Here is a 21,309-nt window from a genome sequence, read left to right as displayed (position 1 = left end):
CATAAGCCAGCGGATTAAGTAAATCGCCTGTTCGTTTGGGCCGCCCGTCTCGCAGCGGCGAAGAAGGAACAATCCGGAGAAGCACTCAATACATTATTTGCACACTCGAAAGTATAAATGTTCCTCTTTTCTCGGCGGCTCGTCGACGATCCGGATTTTAACTCGCACATCCATTTATCTAGATAAACGAAATCCACTGCACGCATTAATAGTCGCTCGTATCTAAAACAGCATTAGATCCGAACAAAAAGCTTTATTCTACAAGATACGTTCGGAAATTCAGCTCCGCCCTGCTTTAATTTTATTTCCCCGTATACTTTTTTAATCCGTCATTAATTATTTTTGCTCTCTACAACCATCCATGTAATATTTCTTCTAATAAATATTATTATTCTGGAGAATATCAAGGAATTAATACTGTAGGTGTAGTAAAGAGATGTAGAATCAACTTAATTTACATACTTTTAGGTTATGTATTGAGTACCTAGTATATTAATAGTTTTAAAGCAAGACACAGGAAACACTTCGGTATTTCAGTAAGTAAGACACTACCTAACACCACTGCATATTTCGCCGGTAGATATGCCAATGATTAGAATGGTTATTGACGAATGGTTATGAATCCTTCTTGTTCTTCTACTTTTTCTTCTTCTTCTTCTTCTTCTTCTTCATTAATTTTTTCTATTTCTTTTTAAACTGTTAGGCATTTTATAAATTTCATTTTTTTTAACTGTTAGACAGCGGCCAAGCTGCAGAATAAAAAAACAATGCTCAATACCACTAGTAAATAAAATGTTAGTTTTAGCAGTTAAAAGACCATACCATAACTTGGTATACTGATGCTTCCAAAACCAATACGGGAACAGGGATCGGAGTGTTTGGGCCGAGAGCTAATTACTCCGAACCAATGGGCACTTACCCTAGTATCCTACAGGCAGAAATCTACGCTATCGAGAGATGCGTACAACTTATCTTAGATAGGATTTTGCGAGAAAAGGTCCAAGGGTACGGATAAGGGACGGGACTATTTTCGAAGTAAACAATAAAGAAAATGAAATATGTCCCGGGGATATTAAAGGTACTCTTTTTCCATTCTTCCGGTCACTGTCTCTTATTATTTCGGTTAAAACATTCGTCGGCGCCACTCGCTCCACGAATACAAAATAAACATAAGTTTTAATTGAAGAATCTCGTTGAGCGCGGACTTGGCCCTCGGCACTCCGCTCTCTCTCTCAGAGTTTTCCCCAGAGTTATTATTAGATCGGTACAAGCTGATGCAAATACAGATTACGAAGATCGGCCAGATGAAAAATGAGATACAGCATTCGCATTGTCTTATGTTATGACAATAGCGGTTCGCGAGAGACCCAAGCCAAATATTTGCCTTCAGCCATAATGCCGCGTATACCTCAGCCTGCCTTCCGCTCTCAAAATATGGGGAAATTAGCTAACAAACATACGTTCGCACGATTCCCGCAGATCCTACGCGCTCAAAAGAAAGGAATCTTTCCAGTCTCTAGGTTATTTTCTTCAGTTTACCCAGTTGAAATTTAATTTCAACAATTAAAATCAGTTCGGGAAAAAAGCTGGATGTTTTATTGACAGGTCTCAAAAAATTAATAAGCGTAGCGATAAAATTCTGGAACTTTCAGGATTTGTAGGAAATTCTATGTAGATTCATAATATATACGCCTGTAGAGGCTTAGGTACCTTAGCTTTGTGAGAAAATTAATTTTTGTAACCTTTGTTTTCACCTATTTTGATAAATGTTAAAACGTCTCCTACATCCATTAGTGTTCTCGTAGGACTACAGTGGCCTATATTTTTTCTTATTCTACGCCTTTTTGAAATTAGTAAATAACAGCAGTTTTAACAGAATCGGTTTTAAAAATGTATGGAAAATAGTCGAAAAATTGCCCATTTTTAAACATATTCAAAGGCCTTCGAAACATAGTAAACATAGTTATAAAATTACGAAAATTTCAGCATTTGTAGGAAATTTTATATAGATAGACAGAATATCAAAATATAGCTTTGAAGGCTTAGGTACCTTGGTTTTGTAAGAAAATTAATTTTTGGACCCTTGTTTTTCAGCTATTTTTTTGATGAAGGTTAAAATGACCTTAAGTCCATTATTATTCTCGTAGGACTACAATGATCTATATTTTCTTATTCTACACCGTTTAATTAGGTGAAACTATCCCTCAAATATTAAAATATTTTTTATTTAAAAACCGGTGAGTTTTTCGGAAAAACTCTTAAACACGTATATTTTATTTTGTTGTTTTACATATTTTAAGATTTTTTATAAATTTATATAGGGTGTTTCATAAAATATGACCATTGAGTAATCACGATTCTGCTTAAACTACTTGACGTTTAAAGCTGATTTTTAGCAAACAGATTGACTGTGGGGTGTAGAGGTTCGATAAGGAGAAGTTTCTCGAATCTCAAATTCCAAGAGGGTGAAAACACCCCTCAAATATTACAATATTTGTTACTTAAAAAACGGTTAGTCTTTCGGGAAAACGCTTGGACAAGCGTAATTTATTTCGTTTTTTACATATTTTGAAATTTTTTAAAAAATCGTACAGGGTATTCCAAAAAGTTGGGTAATTTCTTAACCAAGATTCTGCTTAAACTGCTTGACGTAAAAAGCTTATTCTTGGCAAACGGATTTTTCGAAAGTCAAATTCCAACGAGATGAAACTACCCCTCAAATATTACCAAGTTATATAATAATATCGCCATATTGTTTTTTCTCATGCTGACATATGTAAATGTGAGAAAATTTTATCCAGTTTGTATGTTAATGGAAATTCTTGCTTTGCTTTATCATCACGAATCTTTATCGAACGAAGTCGCTGGTACACGCTAGTCTACAATAAATTAATATGATACTAAGTAAGAAAATCGCTAATCGGTAATACAAGAAAATTAACATATAAAAAAAGGTACTTAAATTATTGAATTCTGGTTGTCTTGACTTGAGGGTAATAGTATTGATTTAAGTCATTTTACTGACACAAGACTTAAGCCTTTTTAAAACTGACTTGTTGCAGCTCTGGGTACGAGTGATATCGGAGATGGAGAACTAACCTCTGTAAAACCGTCTCAGATACTGGCTTTTGTCAAAGCCTTGGGACTGTATATTGAGTTATAACTCAAGGAAGAGTAGTTCTTCAAGATTTTTCTGAGACAAAGCAATCCACAAATGTGGTCTGAGCGTTGTAATAAAAATTGAAAGCGCCAAGCAAATTTGGCAATCGATGAAGGAGCGATTTTTTGCGAGAAGAATTTTGCGAGAAAAGGGCCAAGGGTACGGATAAGGGACGGGGCTATTTTCGAAGTAAACAATAAAGAAAATGAAATATGTCCCGGGGATATTAAAGGTACTCTTTTTTCCATTCTTCCGGTCACTGTCTCTTATTATTTCGGTTAAACATTCGTCGGCGCCACTCGCTCCACGAATACAAAATAAACATAAGTTTTAATTGAAGAATCTCGTTGAGCGCGGACTTGGCCCCTCGGCACTCCGCTCTCTCTCAGAGTTTTCCCCAGAGTTATTATTAGATCGGTACAAGCTGATGCAAATACAGATTACAAAGATCGGCCAGATGAAAAATGAGATACAGCATTCGCATTGTCTTATGTTATGACAATAGCGGTTCGCGAGAGACCCAAGCCAAATATTTGCCTTCAGCCATAATGCCGCGTATACCTCAGCCTGCGTTCCGCTCTCAAAATATGGGGGAAATTAGCTAACAAACATACGTTCGCACGATTCCCGCAGAGCCTACGCGCTCAAAAGAAAGGAATCTTTCCAGTCTCTAGGTTATTTTCTTCAGTTTACCCAGTTGAAATTTAATTTCAACAATTAAAATCAGTTCAGGAAAAAAGCTGGATGTTTTATTGAAAGGTCTCAAAAAATTAGGAAACGTAGCGATAAAATTCTGAAATTTTCAGGATTTTTAGGAAATTTTATGTAGATTCATAATATATACGCCTGTAGAGGCTTAGGTACCTTAGCTTTGTGAGAAAATTAATTTTTTGTAACCTTTGGTTTTCACCTATTTTTGATAAATGTTAAAACGTCTCCTACATCCATTAGTGTTCTCGTAGGACTATAGTGGCCTATATTTTCTTATTACGCCTTTTAATTAGTAAATAACAGCAGTTTTAACAGAATCGGTTTTAAAAATGTATGGAAAATAGTCGAAAAATTGCCCATTTTTAAACATATTCAAAGGCCTTCGAAACATGGTAAACATAGTTATAAAATTACGAAAATTTCAGCATTTGTAGGAAATTTTATATAGATAGACAGAACATAATATAGCTTTGAAGGCTTAGGTACCTTGGTTTTGTAAGAAAATTAATTTTTGGACCCTTGTTTTTCAGCTATTTTTGATGAAGGTTAACATGACCTTAAGTCTATTATTATTCTCGTAGGACTACAATGATCTATATTTTCTTATTCTACACCGTTTAATTAGTAATATCAGCAGTTTTATTAAGAAAATTGGTGACATGGAAACAATATAGAAACATTATGGAAAATAGTCGAAAAAATGCCCGTTTTTTTATACATTTTCAAAGGCATTAGAAACATGCTAAACATGGTTATAAAATTATTCAGATTCAGAATATATACCTTTAAAGACTTAGGTATCTTGGCTTTGTAAGAAAATTAATTTTTTGGGCCCTTGTTTTTCTATTATTTTTGATGAAGATTAAAACGTCCCCTACGTCCATTACTGTTCTCGAAAGGCAACACATTTGCTTATATTTTCTTATTCTACACCATTTAATTAGTAAATATCAATAATTTTATTAAAATCGATGACATGACCAAAATCGCTAATTTTCACAAAAGTCGAAAAATGCCCATTTTTAGCTATTGTTTAAACATTTTCAAAGGCTTTAGAAAAATAGTAAGTATACTCATAAAATTATGCAAATTTCAGCATTTGTAGGAATGTTTATGTATATTCAAAATATATACACCTTGTAAGGCTTAGGTACCTTGCTTTTTTAAGAAAATTCAATTTTTGGACCCTTGGTTTTACAGCTATTTTTGATGAAGGTTAAAACGTCCCCTACGTCCGTTACTATTCTCGTAAGACTACAATGGCCTATATTTTCTTATTCTACTCATTCTTATTAATTAATAACAGCAGTTTTAACCAAATCGGTGTCTAGATCAAACCAACCAATTTTCGATATTTAAGATATCGCGAAAACTCTTGGAAACTAGTAGACACGGTCATAAAATTGAGAAATTTTTCATTATTTCCATGAAATTTTATGTATATTTAGTAAAGAAAAACACGATAAAGTATTATATTATTATGATAAAGACGTAAAAACGTGACGGAAAACTTCCCTTCGTCCGAATGCAAATGAGAAAGTCCTGTCCTCCATTTCCTGTGGTCAGTGCTAACTGCAGGCGCGCTGGTCCAGCTACGGAGGCGGCTGCGGCTCCCTGCCAAGTCCCAGGGAGGCGGCGGACAGTGTTGACGTTTCGCGATATAGCCGCATGCAAAGACTAAATTGAATTTGGGACTGGCCGGTCTTGTTTAGATTCCAGGATGGTTGTTTAGTTTGCCGGAACAAAGAAAACAGCCATGTGTTTATTCTGCTTGAAATAGCAAGCCACTCCCCGGACCGGTCGGCGTGCGGACGGCTAACGCCACGGTAAACACCTCGGCGAGATATTCGCCCTGGACGCTGGTCAGCACACTCGCATTCCTGCCTTCCCGTCTTGCTTTCCCGTCTCTTCTTGCTGCCGGTGTGTCGCTTTTTCCGTATAAACTTTTTTCAAGCTCCCAATCCAGTTTTAATTTATGTCTTTTGCAAATAGAAAGAAATCCTACTGTGTGGCTTACAAGATAAATTATAAATAGTAAAATTGATAAGTAGTCTACCTTAGAGCTCTGAGAAAGTCCTAAAAATTTGAAAATTTTAGGGCTTGTAGTAAATTTTAAGTAGATTTGGAATATGCAAGCACTAAATAGATTTAATTATTTAAGAAAATGGATTTTGCTAATCATTGTTTCTGTACGAGTTCTGTTTTATAGAAAAAGGAGTTTTTCAGCATTTGTAGGAAATTTTATTTAAATTCAGAATATGTATATACACCTTTAAAGTACCTTGGCTTTGTGAGAAATTGTTTTTGCGCCATTGTTTTTCAGCTATTTTTGATGAAGCCTTAAACGTACCCTACATCTATTACAGTTCTGGTAGGACTACTATGGCCTATATTTTCTTATTCTATACCTTTTAGTTAGTTAATAACAGTAGTTTTGACAAACGAACATGTGTGAATAACGAAATTTTCATGAAAAGGAAAAAAGTCGAAAAAATGCCTATTTTTTACACATTTTCAAAGGCCTTTGAAACATAGTAAACACAGTCATAAAATTATGAAAATTTCAGCATTTGTAGAGAGTTTTATGTAGATTCAGAATATATACACCTTTGAAGACTTAGGTACCTTGGCTGTGTGAGAGAATTATCTTCTTGGATCCTTGTTTTTCAGCATTTTTTGATGAAGGTTAAGACGTCTCTCTATCTATTACTGGTTCCCGTACTATAGGACTACAATGGCCTATAGTTTCTTAGTCTGCACTTTTTAATTAGTAAATAACGGCAGCTTTAAAAAATCGCAGATTTAAACTCTCTTGTTTTTGAACGATTTTGGTGTTGATTAAAACAATGCATACATCTAGGAGCGTAATCGTAAGGCCAAAAAAGTCAGTATTGTCTTTTAATTAACCAATTAGAGCAGTTTTATGGAAATAGTGCTTTGTCAAAAATATATAATTTTGATGACTTAAAATAAAGATTTCGTTGACTTTTCTTCGTATTCATTAGGGAACAGAGAACGCTCTAAAACTCTGCATCATTGACTGCAGCAATTAGACAGAACCTTGTTATATGAGAATGAGCGCCGAAAAAAAGACGACCGAATAAGAAAAATCGACGCGAAGCGTAAAATCGTCTGTTTTGCCTTATTGCAGAGGCGTTTGCCGAGCAGATTTCGGATTTCATAAATTAAAACTGGATATTTCCGCTTGATAGATGTGTTCGATAAAGTTTTTCGCTTCCGTCTCTCGAAATTAAGATATTTGCGCTGCTGCTGCATAATTAGAAACGAGGCTAATTTTGCAACAGTCCTTGTTTTCGCCTCTCGTACTTTAATTAAGGACTTTTACAAATGCCAGGTGTCGCCAGTCCGGGCCCCTTTTTTCGCACCTCGTCCTTTTTCCTTCAACTGCAACGGTAAAATTAAAAAGCGGTTTCGGTTATAATTTTCTCAAAATTCGCCTGGCGGTGCCCAATAACTGTGCCAATTCTTTCCAACTAAAAGAAATGAGCGTTACTTTGAATGTGGTAGACTATGATTCAGTATTGAAATTAAAAAAATTTCGGACTTGTGTGCAGTCAAGCATGAGGTTGTCCACTGAGAATACCTGCATTGGTGCGTTTTATGAGTGGTTGCCATATTGTTGATTTCCATACTAACGCATTTGTGCGCCAGCCTGATGAGCATGCTCTCTTTCTCTTGACGATTATACAGGGCGGTCCGAATTGTATTCCGGAAACTTCGGCAGCATATTCTGCAGATAAAAAGAAGTAAAAAAGTTCGTATAAATGTATGTCCTAAAATGCTTAGTTTTGGAAATACAGGCTGTTGAAGTTTTAGATTATTTCGATTTTTCCAAATAATTTATGAAGTGATGTCAATATTTGGATGAAAATTGGTGCCTGGGAGACTTGTAGAGAGCGCCACCTACATATTTTTAACTGGTTTTAAGAGTAATCATTTTTCGTCTGTACCTGTATAAAACTACTGAGTAAAAAATATACATTCACGAAGTTTTTTACGTAAAAAATGTCTCTTGGTAAAAATCGCCACGACTAATGGTTCTCGAGATATTTGGAATCGAAATTATCAATACAATAGATTGACATAAATTAAACACGTTGACTAAATAGTTATTAGATTGAAATCATAAATTTGAAATGTTTTTGTGCCAAAAGTTCCTCAGAAACTGTTTTATCATCATGCGGTGGTTAATTTCTCCCTCCCATACAACCTAAATCTACAGGAATCTGAAATTTGTTGCGAGTCGCTTCAAGAACAGGATGGTAAGGCTGTGCTACGCTTGGCGAGGGACTGCCGTGCCTCCTAATACTCTCCATATTTTCTGTAAGAACTTCATCGCTCTATAAACGTTTGTGCTACCTGAAGCATTTCTATGAATTCTTGTTTCCATGTTAATATTGTCTCGCAATCCATGTTTAGACCTTTGTTGTTGTTGAATGTCGAAATTCCTCTTATTTAGGCAGTAGGAACAATAAAAAAGTTAAAGATCGAAAATAACACACCTCCCCTCGCCCTTGAGCCTTTTCCGTTTTATATTGGAGACATCTGGGCAAAACTCTTTCAATTAAGATGAAAAATCCAGTGCATTAGTCCGGATGGGAGTCGGGAGGGGTCTTCGCGGAGGAGGGGATAGGTAGGGGAAAGAACGGTTAAAATAAGGGTGGGGGTGAATGACGCGACGGGGAGAACCGCCGACTTGTGCAAGTGGGTGGTTTTAAAGAGTGGGAGACTCTCTATTTTCCAACAGCGCCTGATTAGAACGGACAAAGCCAGATAGACGACTATTTTTGCTCTGTTTTCCAGTCTGACAGCATTGGCGTTTATATTTCGACGTTTCCCACGTTTATATTTTATTGAGATTCTTTTTTTTCGTAAAAATGTCGAAATTTTCATAACCAAGCATAATTTAATAGGATGTGAGACGCATTTTGTTTGAAAAAATATTTTGGCTAGTTACAACATTCGTTTTGTTGATTAGGAGTATTTATGGTTCATTTCTGGTCAAATATTGAATTTATATAGATAAATAGTTTTGAATTTTACAGCTTGTTTTTGCATTTTTTGTCTTAATTCCTATCATAAGTATTTTTTGCACTTTTATCTGACTATTTTTGTTGTTTTCCAGTCTGTCAGAATTTGAGTTTATATTTCGACGTTTCCTACGGTTATATTTTATTGGAATTCTTTTTTTTTTTAAAATATTGAAATTTTCATAACTAAACATAATTTAATGCGATGGGATGCACATTTTGTTTGAAAACATTCTTTGGGCTAATTACATCATCTGTTTTGTTAATTAGGAATATTTGTGGTTCATTTATGGTCAAATCTTGAATATATATAAAATTAATATAAAGAGTTTTAAATTTTACAACTTGCTTTTTGCATTTTTTTCTGAATTTCTATAATAAGTATTTTTGCACTTTTATCTGACCTTTTTTGTTCTGTTTTCCAGTCTGCCAGTATCTGAGTTTATATTTCGACGTTTCAGACGTTTGTATTTTATTGAGAGTCTCAGAAATTTTCATAATTAAACATAATTTAACGGGATGTTATATGCATTTTGTTTGAGTTAGTTACTACATTCTTTTTGTTAATTAGGATTATCTATGGTTAATTTCTTGTCAAGTACTGAATAATATATATAAAGTTAATATAAATAGTTCTAAATATACTTTTCCTGACTTCTGTCATAAGCATTTTTGCAGTTTCATCTGACTATAGACATCAGATTATGCATTTGGCTGAACCCGAAGTAAAAAATCAAGAACAAACATAAAAGAAAGGCGAAGTTTTTAAGGAGAGCGAATATATTGGAAGGTTTTATTTTTCCATCGAGTGAATCCCCAATATACGAGGCAGCTGCAAAATTTCTGCATGGCCGAACGAAGTGTGTCAAGTCTTAATGCTACGAAAATATATGGAGGCGCGTATAGTGCCTCAGTTCTCTTTCCAAAAAGCCATCACCGACTAACACGAGATTCTCATCGATAAAAAAATTATTAATATAAGCGAAGATTTGGGCAATATTGCTTTTCTGTCTCGTCATTCACATTTTCATTCGCTTGACTTAACACGTTGTGCATATTGCATGTGTCACTAGAGTAATGGTATTTTTGTTTAATGAAAGGTAAAGAAATATTTTATAAATTTCAATATAAAATATCGAACAATCCTTACATATCAATATACTGTTTTTCTTCATCAAATAAAAATGATGCTACTTTGTGTTACGAAAGAAAACATTTTATTTTCATTAATATTGAAAATAAAGTGACCATTTTGTTGTCCTTAGAGTATATTTGCCCCCCGAGCTAAAAGAACAACGTATTTGGAGAGGACAAGAACGAATGTCCATAGAGAGATAATAAGTCAATTCTCTGGCCTTCAATAAATAAAAGTTTTTTTTGAGTTGGCGCTGAAGCTTTTCCTTTCAAAATAAACTCATACTAGTAAGTTTTGGTTTGTATTTTTAGAGAAAAAAAAAGAAATTATTATAATACGAAGACATAAATTGAAGATTAGTTGAGAAAGCAAGATTCTTACCTGTTCGACGTCGTCTTGGTGTAAACTATCGTTCGGTGTCGTGGCTGCTGAGGGTCTCTGTGACGTAGAAAGGTTGATAGCACCGCCTCCATCTAGCATATCCTGGTCCATAGTTCCATCATCCTGGAAAGAGAACAGACATTCTATTTGCCCGAATTTTATTGCACAACGAAAAGAAAAGAGTCCTGCTTGGCGGAGAATTTATTCGCTCAACCCGAAATTATAACGAAACATTGCTTTGGAATAATTTAGGGTAGCCAAGGGATCCGCGTCTCTATCTAGCCAAGGGAGAGCATTTTTAGAAATAACGCCTCATAAAATAATTATTTCGCCTTTAAGGGAGGCCAAAAGAAAGTTTATATTGCCGAGAAAATAATAACTAGGAGATTCGCTTTAGGTACGGAAACTTTATTTTTACTGTATTAAATCAGTTTAATCTATCGGAGAGGGCAAACTATCTTGATTGGCATTTTAAGGGAGCCGAGCAAATACATTGAAATGGAGGGATTGACATTTTTCTTTGTTTAGGATAAAAGCAGTGACATCCAATTCCTGAAACTTTAATAAGTAGTGGTTTGGTGTTGATTTAGGAAGTAGGGGAGTTATTTTTAATGACAGGTCAGATAATATTAGTCCTCTAAAGATTTCTAGATGATATTTCGATGAGTATAATAATTTAAAATTACCAGTTTTTTCAGTTGTTTAGAAAATTATAGTTATTTTTTATACAAGACGATTAATTTTCATTCGATTTCAATTGATTTCGGAAAACGATAATGCAATTTTATCGTCGTGTATAAAACAATATTTTTTTCCATAGCGAGTTACAGAAATTATTATTTCAAAGAATTTATTACGAGTAGAGAAAATATTGTGCTGGTCTGGCGTTGGTTTCTATGTAATTGGACAAATAAATAAAGCGGCCTCTTTAGTTGTCAGTCTTGAGTCAATATTTTTTAATTCTCTTTCGTGTCGATTGCTGATTGAATTGGAGCCAGAAATGGCTCAAAACGAAATAAGTAAATTACCAACAGATATTTAGGCTGAGGCGACAAACGCCATATCCAAACTAGGGTAAACCAACCAGTGAATGAATGGGACCCACTTAATGAACAAAATAACTTTATCTTGCTCTAATAAGGTATACGGCCATTAAACTGTATTTGTTGTCATTTTTTAATCTAATTTACACTGCGTAGTTTACGACTAACTTGCTAAAATACAACCAGTTAATAAACGACACGTGCAAATCGCTGTTCAAAGTTGTGCTCTGACGTTGTTAGTCTTTTAAGCGCCATTTTCTTTAGGGTAAGTAGATACATATCCTATTATTAATGATGCTATTTAATTGTTCATAAAATATAAAAGCTTGGCAGTGTGTGAGAATATATATTTCAACAATTCATCGTTATTAATCCAAAAGTAAAACATCTATTATCTTTTAGGTTATATTTTCATTTAATGTGTTTAATAACTGGCGGAAAAAAAGTTCAAATTCCAGTGAATGAACGGCTGTTTATTTACTGGTATTTTATTCGATTATCTGAAATTGCTTTAAAATGACCCTTAAGCTTAGTTTACATATGTAAATCCATTAAAATACCTTAAATGTAATAAAAATAAATGCCAGCCAGTAAATGAACAGGATTTTGAATCGTTTACTTACTGGATATTGTTCCTGTTCATTTACTAGATTAGGCATAAGACCTTTTTGCAAATGATTTCTGTCTATTATTATTAGGATAAGTGGGCACTAGTTTTTGTTTTGGAGGTTTAAATTTAGTATTATAGTTTTATTAAAAGTATTCGGCGGTTACTAAAAATAAATATTTTTTGTTGGTACAGATGGAGCGGAAATACACTAGATTCAAATATTCCAAAGAGCAGTTGTCACTGGGTATCAGAGCAGTAGAATCAGGCAGCATGAACTTAAGTGTGCCGCTAGGCGATAACTTCAACAAAATGGGTAGAATTTCATCAAGAACAAGATAAAATAAAGCGTCAAAAAGAGGAAGACATTAAAAAAAGAAAACTCGATAGAGAAAGAAAGCGAATGGAACAAGAACGAAAAAATAAGATCAGGCGACAGTATGAAATAAAGAGACCTAACAGAGACTTGAGTGAAAACCTGTCACTTTTTGAATTAAAGCTAAAACAAGAACAAGAAAGAAAAACATGCAAAAAACAAGAGAAAAAGTCAGAAAAGCGGAAGTGTGATAAAGATCAGAAAATCGGGCAGCAGTATACAAAATGGTTTAACAGAGATGATTCCTCAAGTACGGATGAAAATCTGTCACTATTTGAACTGAAACTACAAGGACAAAAAAAGAAAACATACGAAAAACAAGAAAAATGGTCAGATATGACGAAGCGTAATAATGCTCAAAAAATCGAAGAATCGGACGAAGAAGGAACTAAGAATAAAATTTCCCCTAAATTGTTATCAATAAGTTTAGAAAAATCAACATCAAATTTTGACTTAAGTGTTCCTTTTGTTAAAGGTGATTATGTCTCTAAACTATGAGGATTCACATTATCCTGTCCTAATAAAGGCTGTTAAAAATAATGAATATAAAGTAAGTGCTCTCCATAGTACATTTATTTATTTATCGTATGGCAAACACATGGTACAATAAAAGTAATATGTATACAAATATACACAAAAGAATATAGAAAAACATGTACAACACTCAAAATTATAAACAAAATATATACACTGACAGAGGTAAAGATAAAAAACATCCATAGTACAAAAAGAACACTTGGAAGTGGCCGTCACCACCTGATCAAATTGGTATTACTCGGATAAAATTGTGAAAAAAATTACTGTTCCAATACCTCATAGCGCTGAAGGGACTTTTGTTATTAATATGTAAATGCAGCATAGTGTTTTTTATATTATACTCTTACCTGATTATGTTTATTAAAAGTTTATGTTTATTTAAACTTGAATTTTTGTAAAGCTTAATTTAATAAATACAACGTTCATTAACTGGTCTTTATGTGTTTATTCACTGACTTCTATCGTTCATTTACTAGATATTTCGCTTATTCGCCGAAAATTGAAATTTGTGAAACCATATTGTTTTATTTTTGCGTCTAGGTAATATTTTCTTAATTTTTCAATTATAGATAGTTGCCTTTGTACCAATTTTACCCCATATTATATAAAATAAAAAATCGTGATTTATTTAAAGTTAATACTTCGGTTAACTGTTCATTCACTGGTCGATTGACCCTACTTCCATTTAAATCCCGAATAACTTACGAAAAGGAATACAAAAATTTTCAAAAATGGAAGCAATTAAAAAACGTGCGAGAAGAAATAAAGTTTTTAACCTATCCTCGTTGTTAAAGTATAATTTCGTCCTATTGCTGCCAAAAGTCACTAACTAACATTTTTCCGAACAACCAAATTCAATCACTAATAAAATTATATTTTCAATCGGAGAATCGATTGCAAAAGTCATTAACTACGATTTCTGGCTATTTATGTTTTATTTTAATACCGAATAGTTACTAACTATAACATCTTTATGCAATGCAATTCATCTTTAGACGCATTTTTCTCGGAAGTAATAAAAAGTAAGTTAGTGACTGTTGGCAGCAATGGGACGATTTAATCTACCCTTGTGGTTAAAGTACTATTTTATCTACTATTTTTGATAGCTATCAGGCAATTTTAATAGTTGCTATGGAAAAAAGTACATATATTTTTAAAATTCAATTAAAGGGGACTTCTAACAAAATTTAAAATAATGAAATGGAAATGAAAGCAAGATTGCCTGTTGTACATTGTCCTTGCGACTTATCTTGATACTGTTTCGCATGAGGGCAAAAAGGTGCCATTTTTCACAGCTCTTACAATGGAAGCCGTTTAGGGCGCTTGATTGCTGGCTTTTTCCTTTTTTCCAAGCCCATTCATACCGATGTCCATCGTGGAGCGAGAGGCGGTCATCTAAATAGTCATCGGACGTCTTATTTACATTTTCAAAAGGACGCAAAATGAGAGTCCACATCCACAGAACAGAATGAAGATTGATGTTGTTATCTCTTTATAATAAAGCCCTTTAGTTCAAAATTTAGGTATTATTTGAGGGGTTCAGCAGTGAACTGGATCAAGTCATAGAAGATAATTATGGAGAAAATGAGAGTTAAAGTTTTTTAATGTTACTTATTTAAAATAAAACAGTTATATTTTAAATTGTATAATTGCAAACTAAAGTAACTCAAAATACCGGTGTGGTCATTTTTATGAATGTTTGTTTATATTTTTTTGGACTTGAACCGTTTTATCTTTGAAAATATTTAAAATTTTAGATATAAATTCGTTCATCGGTACATTCTTCTTCGTCATTAAGAGATTTGTTGACTTCACATTGTCTATTAATAGTGTTTTCTTCGATTTTTATAAAAATTATGGTATATAGGCGGGCTATAAAGGGGGGAAGGTCTTTCATGTGTTGCCTTTTAGAATGTTTTACGTTACATCTGTATGAAATGATAACATATGTTATGTCATAGATATGTCAGATATCTTGTAAGTATTTGTAAGAAAATCAGCCAACTTATTGATGTAGTAATAGTGAAAATAATGATAATCAAACTATACTTTCAGAATCGATAGAATCAGACCTTTCAGATGGCTGATAATTTGATTCACTTGGTGTTCAGACTTTGTTTCATTGTCATCCTTTTATAAAAAAAAAGTGTTTTAGCTCTGAACTTTAGCACGTGTGTTAAAATCGCGCACAGCGTTAAATTTTATGGACTTGATCCATTTCACTTTTGAAAGGAATCAACAGAATATTTAGAAACCAAACAGAAACAGGCTATAACTCCCAAGTAGCATTTGGACGTTATCTAACGTCGGGTATACGTCGCGTTCAATAAACCCGACGTCGGGTACCAACGTCGGTTCGACCGCCTGACGACCCTTATTTGCACCTATATGGGGAATACAGATTCGGGTCGCCTCGACGTCGGTATCTGACCTAATAGGGAATATAATCCTACCAATTACCAACGTCATATTACGTTGGATTTTAGTCACTTAAAATTCGTCGCTAAGCACTTACGTTACGTTTAGTTTCATATTCCAAACTACCTAATTACAAATGGATTCATAATCACTCCTCGAATATAACGATAAGTGTCTATCTAATTTCATATTATAATAATTCTGAATCATTAATCCAGACATCAGTTTTGTCAACGGAAGTCACTTTTTTATATATCTGATTAAAATACTCCGGAAAACAACGAGCGCCTTCAAAATTAGGTAGATTTATGAAATAAAAATATCTATAAAAAAGTAACTCGCAAAATATTTTTTTAATTTTCTAGCTGGTTTAATCATAAAACTGTACTGTGGTTCCCCCCAAACTCAACCTTATCAATATTATTCTACTAGATATCGAAATGTGAATATAAATTTTAAAAACAAAAAACGATTTTAAAATGGCTGACAATCTGATACTTGTTAAGAATGGCGGATTTCTGTGTCCGACTTAATATGAACTACCAATATACCAATTCCAACCGGGTCTCCAACATTAGTCGTCTCACACGACCGAAGTCATCAAACCGGACGACCGGCAATCGTATTATGACGTATATAATTCCAACGTACGCCACGTAACCTCACTTTGCGTTATCAGTGATTTGTGGATTTGTACGACTATATTTTAGTTTTTGTTTTCTGCTTAAAAAAATGGGCAGCCATTGTATTTACGGACGTAAATAGAGATACGTAAATTAGGTTATAAATATGAACATAAAATACAACAAAATATAATTGGATGTTACTTTAGGGATTATCAGTGAGACGTATCCTATTCGGACAACGGGTAGACGTCGGACTAGTTCAAGTATATGTACGTCGTGCAAGCCAACGTGGGAACGACGCACAGTGCTTCGTCCCTTGGACAAAAATCGAAAAAAAAGTTAAAATTTACTAATATCTGAATATGTAATTTTATACTTATAGCAATGTTCAATCATCCTGTATATTATTTTTCATAATCAATGTTTTTTGTTAGCAAATATTTTCACTAAAAATAAGTTTTGCGATCATATATCAGTGAAATTGTCTTATATCAGTGAAAAGAATAACATTCATAGTAGTTGTGTATATGGAGTTAAACGGTACGTACTTAATTGAAAGCCACTATGGATATTGTTAAACAAGGTATGTACTTTAAATTTATTTCTAAACAAGTTCGTGATTGTTTAGTTTTTATTTATTTTTTAAGATGAATCTTAAATGTGGGTGCTTGTCAGATATAACACCCTCCGAATTTGGCATTTATTTATATATCAATCGAAAGCATACACTTAAATAAGAATTTTAAGCAAAAAAAAATTGCGGATGAACCACAATTTATTGAGAAATAAATAAATTAAAAGTGCATTTTTAGGTTATGGTGAAGTTGTATAAGCGTGTAATTATTGTAAAATATGACGATTATATGCATTTTTTATTAATATAAAGGTCAGAATTAATCATTGAGAAGCATTAATAAGTCTTAAATCAAAAATAGAGTTCGTGATATCTTTTGTAATATTTGCCTGATCAATTTACTCATTCGATTCAAACTTGCCGCTGGGGCCGTCTGTCACCATTTGTTGTTGGCGATGTAAGCTGCCTAAGCATTGTTGCCAAAGTTACTTTTGTTTGTATGATATACATAATACCGTATGATCGAAAAAAAAACGGCGTCCAGCTGGCTTGGAAATGACGATCGATGACATTCCCCATATAATTTTACATATAAAATGACAGCGATGTTCATTTCATAGCCATGGCTGACGCCGTTTTTTTTCGATCGTTCGGTACGTTACATGATACAAAAAAAGAGTTGAGACCGAAAGAGTTTTGATTGCGTTGGTTTCAACTTTTCCGTGAGTGTGTTAATCTTTTGTTTTGTTTTTTATTTTAATACGAATCTGATTGCTTTCACTTGATTTTACGTGCCGGTCGCCGGACGAACAAATCCTTATACAGTAGCGCTGTCACGATAAGAACAGATTATAAGTTATTTTAAAATCAAGATATTGAAAGCACTCAGATTCGTATTAAAATATAAAAAAACAACAGATTAACCCCCAAACAAGTTGAAACCAACGCAATCAAAACTCTTTCGTGCAACTTTGTAGTTATAAATAGTCAGATCTCGTAGGCAAAATATCAGCTATGGGTAGGAGCAGTTCCTCAGACGATCGCCTTTTCTTGATTTTAAAATAATCTGTTGTCATAGTCTGTTGTTAACGTGAGTTTTCTTCCGACCAGCACGTGTTTTTTTTTAATGAACCTTTCACTAAGAAATGAATGAATGCGATCATATATCAGTGAAATTGTCTTATATCGCAGTGAAAAGAATAGCATTCATAGTAGTTGTGTATATGGAGTTAATTAAATTATGGATCATTGACAAGCCACTATGGATATTGTTAAACAAGGTATGTACTTTAAATTTATTTCTAAACAAGTTCATTGATTGTTTAGGTTTATTTATATTTTAAGATGAATCTTAAATGTGTATAAAAATTTTACGTTTTCAAACTTCAAAAAGGCATTTAAAAAAACATATCAAAACATATCGTAATTATTGAATATATTTGTTGTCATATTCATACACTTTAATTTTTGTATAGTTCACCTGCGTCTGCTTGCGACGAACTTTATTTTATAATACTTTTCAAATGGAGTAAAATTGATAAGCAATGCCGATCTGGTTAATACTTAGCTTGATCATAAGGACAAGAACTCAAAATTATTTGTATTTCAAAAAATGTGTTCTTTATTAGATATTGATGAACCTTCCAGTCAAATAAGACACCACTTGTGCCTGAAATGGAGCGAAACTATGTTGGAGCGAAACGTCGCATAAAAAAAGTTTCCATCTTTCAATTTATTATAAGAACTCATACCCAAGAAAAGGAAAAAATAATATATGGATATGGTCTCTTAAAGAGGTAACTATTAACATCCGAATCCCTCATACCAACAAAGGGAACACGCGAAACAACGCGAAAAAGTAACATATTAGAAAATGATGTACAGAAACATCTTATAATATGTGAGGATAATTCATCTACCTGTGATTTGGATACTATAAATTTGGAAGATTCTGTCAGCAGTGATTCTTCTGAATCAGAGTAGTTACGATCTATGCATTTTTTTGTCCTAAAGTAAATTTATAGTATCTTAAGTTTTTTTTTAATTAAATATAACATTGATGTTTCTTTTTCATTAAAGAAATTTTATCATTTTAGCTTATATTAGGCTTATATTTTAGGAATCATGTTCTAATGTTATTTAAATTCTTTTTTATCCCAGGGATTTATTTAATACTTACAACGTTTTCATACTATAAATTATTATTTCCTTAGATGGAACACAGCTCCAACGTTTTTATTATTTATAAGATTTTTTTTTCATAAACGTGGGACTAAGAATATCACCTTTTAGTACAATGAGAGTACTCATCATATGTGTCAAATAAACCTAGTTTGAATAAATTGCCTACAATAAAAGAGAAGTTTTGCATTTTTGTCCGATCATATGGCTCTAGACCATATGATCGAAGCACTGTGCGACGTTGGGAAATTAATAAAAATGGTACGTTGTTATTTTGTACGTCGACAGATCGTTGGATTTACCGACTCGGATCCAACGACGTCGCTTTGAATAGGAAAGCGACGTCACCGGTCGTATCACCAGCACCCGACCTAAATTTGCACAAAGTCTGACGTCACTTCAGGTCAGATTTAGTTCGAAGTCAGATAGATGCTACTTGGGCTGCTTAGTGCGTGAAGTATGACTTGATTCGTTTCTCTACTGGAAAAACAATATTTTATAAACGTATAAAGACGATTATCTTCAAATAGTAGGAAATTGGACTTGATCCATTTTAATTCTGACCACTCGATTTAAAAACTGAAAATTTGTATTGTATTGAGGAAATAGTTAAATCCTGAACTGAAATGTGAGAGCCAGTGGACATATACGATTGGAAATTTGTAGGGGTGTTAGGAGCGCAAGAAAAAAGGGGGCCGAAAAACACTCGACAGGCGAGAAGAATTGAAGCCGAATGTATCTAACGACCGTCGCGAGGCATTGGGGTCCCCTGAAATGTGCCGAAACATAAAAAACTGCTTTTATTTTCTTATATTCTTATTATTTATGATAATACGTTTTGGGTTTCTCGAGGAGAAAAGACTAGCAATTTATATTATACGCGTTAGATGGCGTGGACTTTTTTCGACCGTCCTAGACCGAGGGATATTTTTTGCTGAGAAAGTATTACGTCCCAAGGAAAGGAAATATGTTCCTTTTATGGCCCAGTAATATTGCTAATTTTTTTTCGACCACCCACCTTTTTGTCAAGTCAAAAGGGAAGAATTTTTTAAGGAGTTATTTTATCTGGTTAGAGAATTTAAAATGATGTAGAATGTTTAGGAGTTAGTTTTTACCTTACCGATCTATTTTGTGTTCCTTTCTTGAGTTATAACGAGTTATAACTTATCATACAGTCCAAAGGCTTTGATAAAAGCCAGTATCTGAGACGGCTCCATAGAGGCTAGCTCGCCATCTCCGACATCGGCCGTACCAAAGTTTATGGGTTATTTCCCCTGTTTTCAATAGTTCCTATCTAAGATAAACGTACGCATCTTTCGATTGCGTTACTTTTTGTCTGAAGGATGCCGGGGTAGGTGTCTATTGGTTCAAAGTATTTATATATAGTATTATTATAATAATAAATAATATAAATAATTTGAGTACATTTACATTACAAGCGTAATAATGGGCTTAATTAATATCTTATTAATATAATATATTAGCTTATTAATATAATATAATGAAATATTAATATTCGTTTTGCCATAAAGTGTCTTTTGAGTTGCTAGATAATTTGAAAAATATTATAAGTTCCACATAATGCAACACTGTGTTTTTTTCGATGTTAAAGCCTGTTCACTTCTATCCCAACCCATGAATTGTCCTCTATTATCTATGAACAATTGATAAATCTAATCTTAATATAATTGTGTGATTTTCAGTATTTAATAACAATATTTTGAAACTTGTTATATGAACTAAAACTAATGGGAAATTATAACAATGAAATATTTAAACAGAAGATGGGGTTACCGATGGGTTTTAATTTCACCGTTATTCGCAGAAATATTTTGGCAGATTTTGTAAATAGTTATTTTAAACAAGTAATTCTCTTACATATAAATTTTTTATGAAGAAATGTTTGACATTTATTTTTATAAAACAAGAGTAGTTTAATATCAAAAATGCCAGTATAAGCAAAATATTATTTTTAAATATGTAATGGTAAACCTAAGTACCTAATAATAAATAATTTTGATTTCTAATTTTTCAATTATATTTTCGATCCATTACACTGCATGCTAATTTAAGAAAATTAATATCAAATGTTTCAATTTCATGATTTTAAAGTTTATTGTTAATATAACAAATTAGCTCTTACAATTTTATTATTTAATAAAACCAACGATGCCAAAATTTAGAGACTATATTATTTTTAAATATGATCTATTATAAATAATTTTGACATCTAATTTGTTGTACATATCTTGCTACTACGTAAAAATGTTTATATTAGCCCAGATTATTTTAAAAAGAGTTATTAATAAGGTATAGCAAATTTACTGTTATTATTAGTTTTCATTGTATAGTAATTTGTTTAAAAACATTAAAATCATTAAACATTAAAATAATAAAATTTATTTCTAACAGAAAATAACCTAACATCCCTAACTAACTAAAGCCAAACAATAATATTCTTTAAATTACATATCAATTTATTACCAATATATGGCAACAGCGCCCTTCA

The 21,309-nt window shown here is 33.0% G+C and overlaps 1 protein-coding gene and 1 long non-coding RNA gene across 5 annotated transcripts in view; one reads left to right on the top strand and one right to left on the bottom strand.

Moving 5' to 3' along the window:
- Nucleotides 1–21,309, bottom strand: part of LOC115875041 (forkhead box protein P1-like) — a 146,187-nt gene that overhangs the window by 69,222 nt on the left and 55,656 nt on the right. For all 4 annotated transcript variants that reach the window (XM_030890377.1, XM_030890376.1, XM_030890379.1 and 1 more), the window contains exon 3: nucleotides 10,439–10,561. In XM_030890377.1, the coding sequence (XP_030746237.1) occupies nucleotides 10,439–10,549 (111 nt within the window). In that variant the 5' untranslated portion in view covers nucleotides 10,550–10,561. The remainder of the gene's footprint in view (nucleotides 1–10,438; nucleotides 10,562–21,309) is intronic.
- LOC115875043 overlaps nucleotides 1–21,309 on the top strand; it is a 44,048-nt gene that overhangs the window by 11,342 nt on the left and 11,397 nt on the right. The gene's annotated exons all lie outside the window — the stretch shown is intronic.

The sequence above is a fragment of the Sitophilus oryzae genome, unplaced genomic scaffold (genome assembly GCF_002938485.1).
Source record: "Sitophilus oryzae breed Bouriz unplaced genomic scaffold, Soryzae_2.0 scaffold_1318_pilon_pilon, whole genome shotgun sequence".
NCBI classification, from domain to species: domain Eukaryota; kingdom Metazoa; phylum Arthropoda; class Insecta; order Coleoptera; family Curculionidae; genus Sitophilus; species Sitophilus oryzae.
The sequence above is the reverse complement of the archived record's forward strand: the minus strand, read 5'-3'. Positions and strand labels throughout refer to the sequence as shown.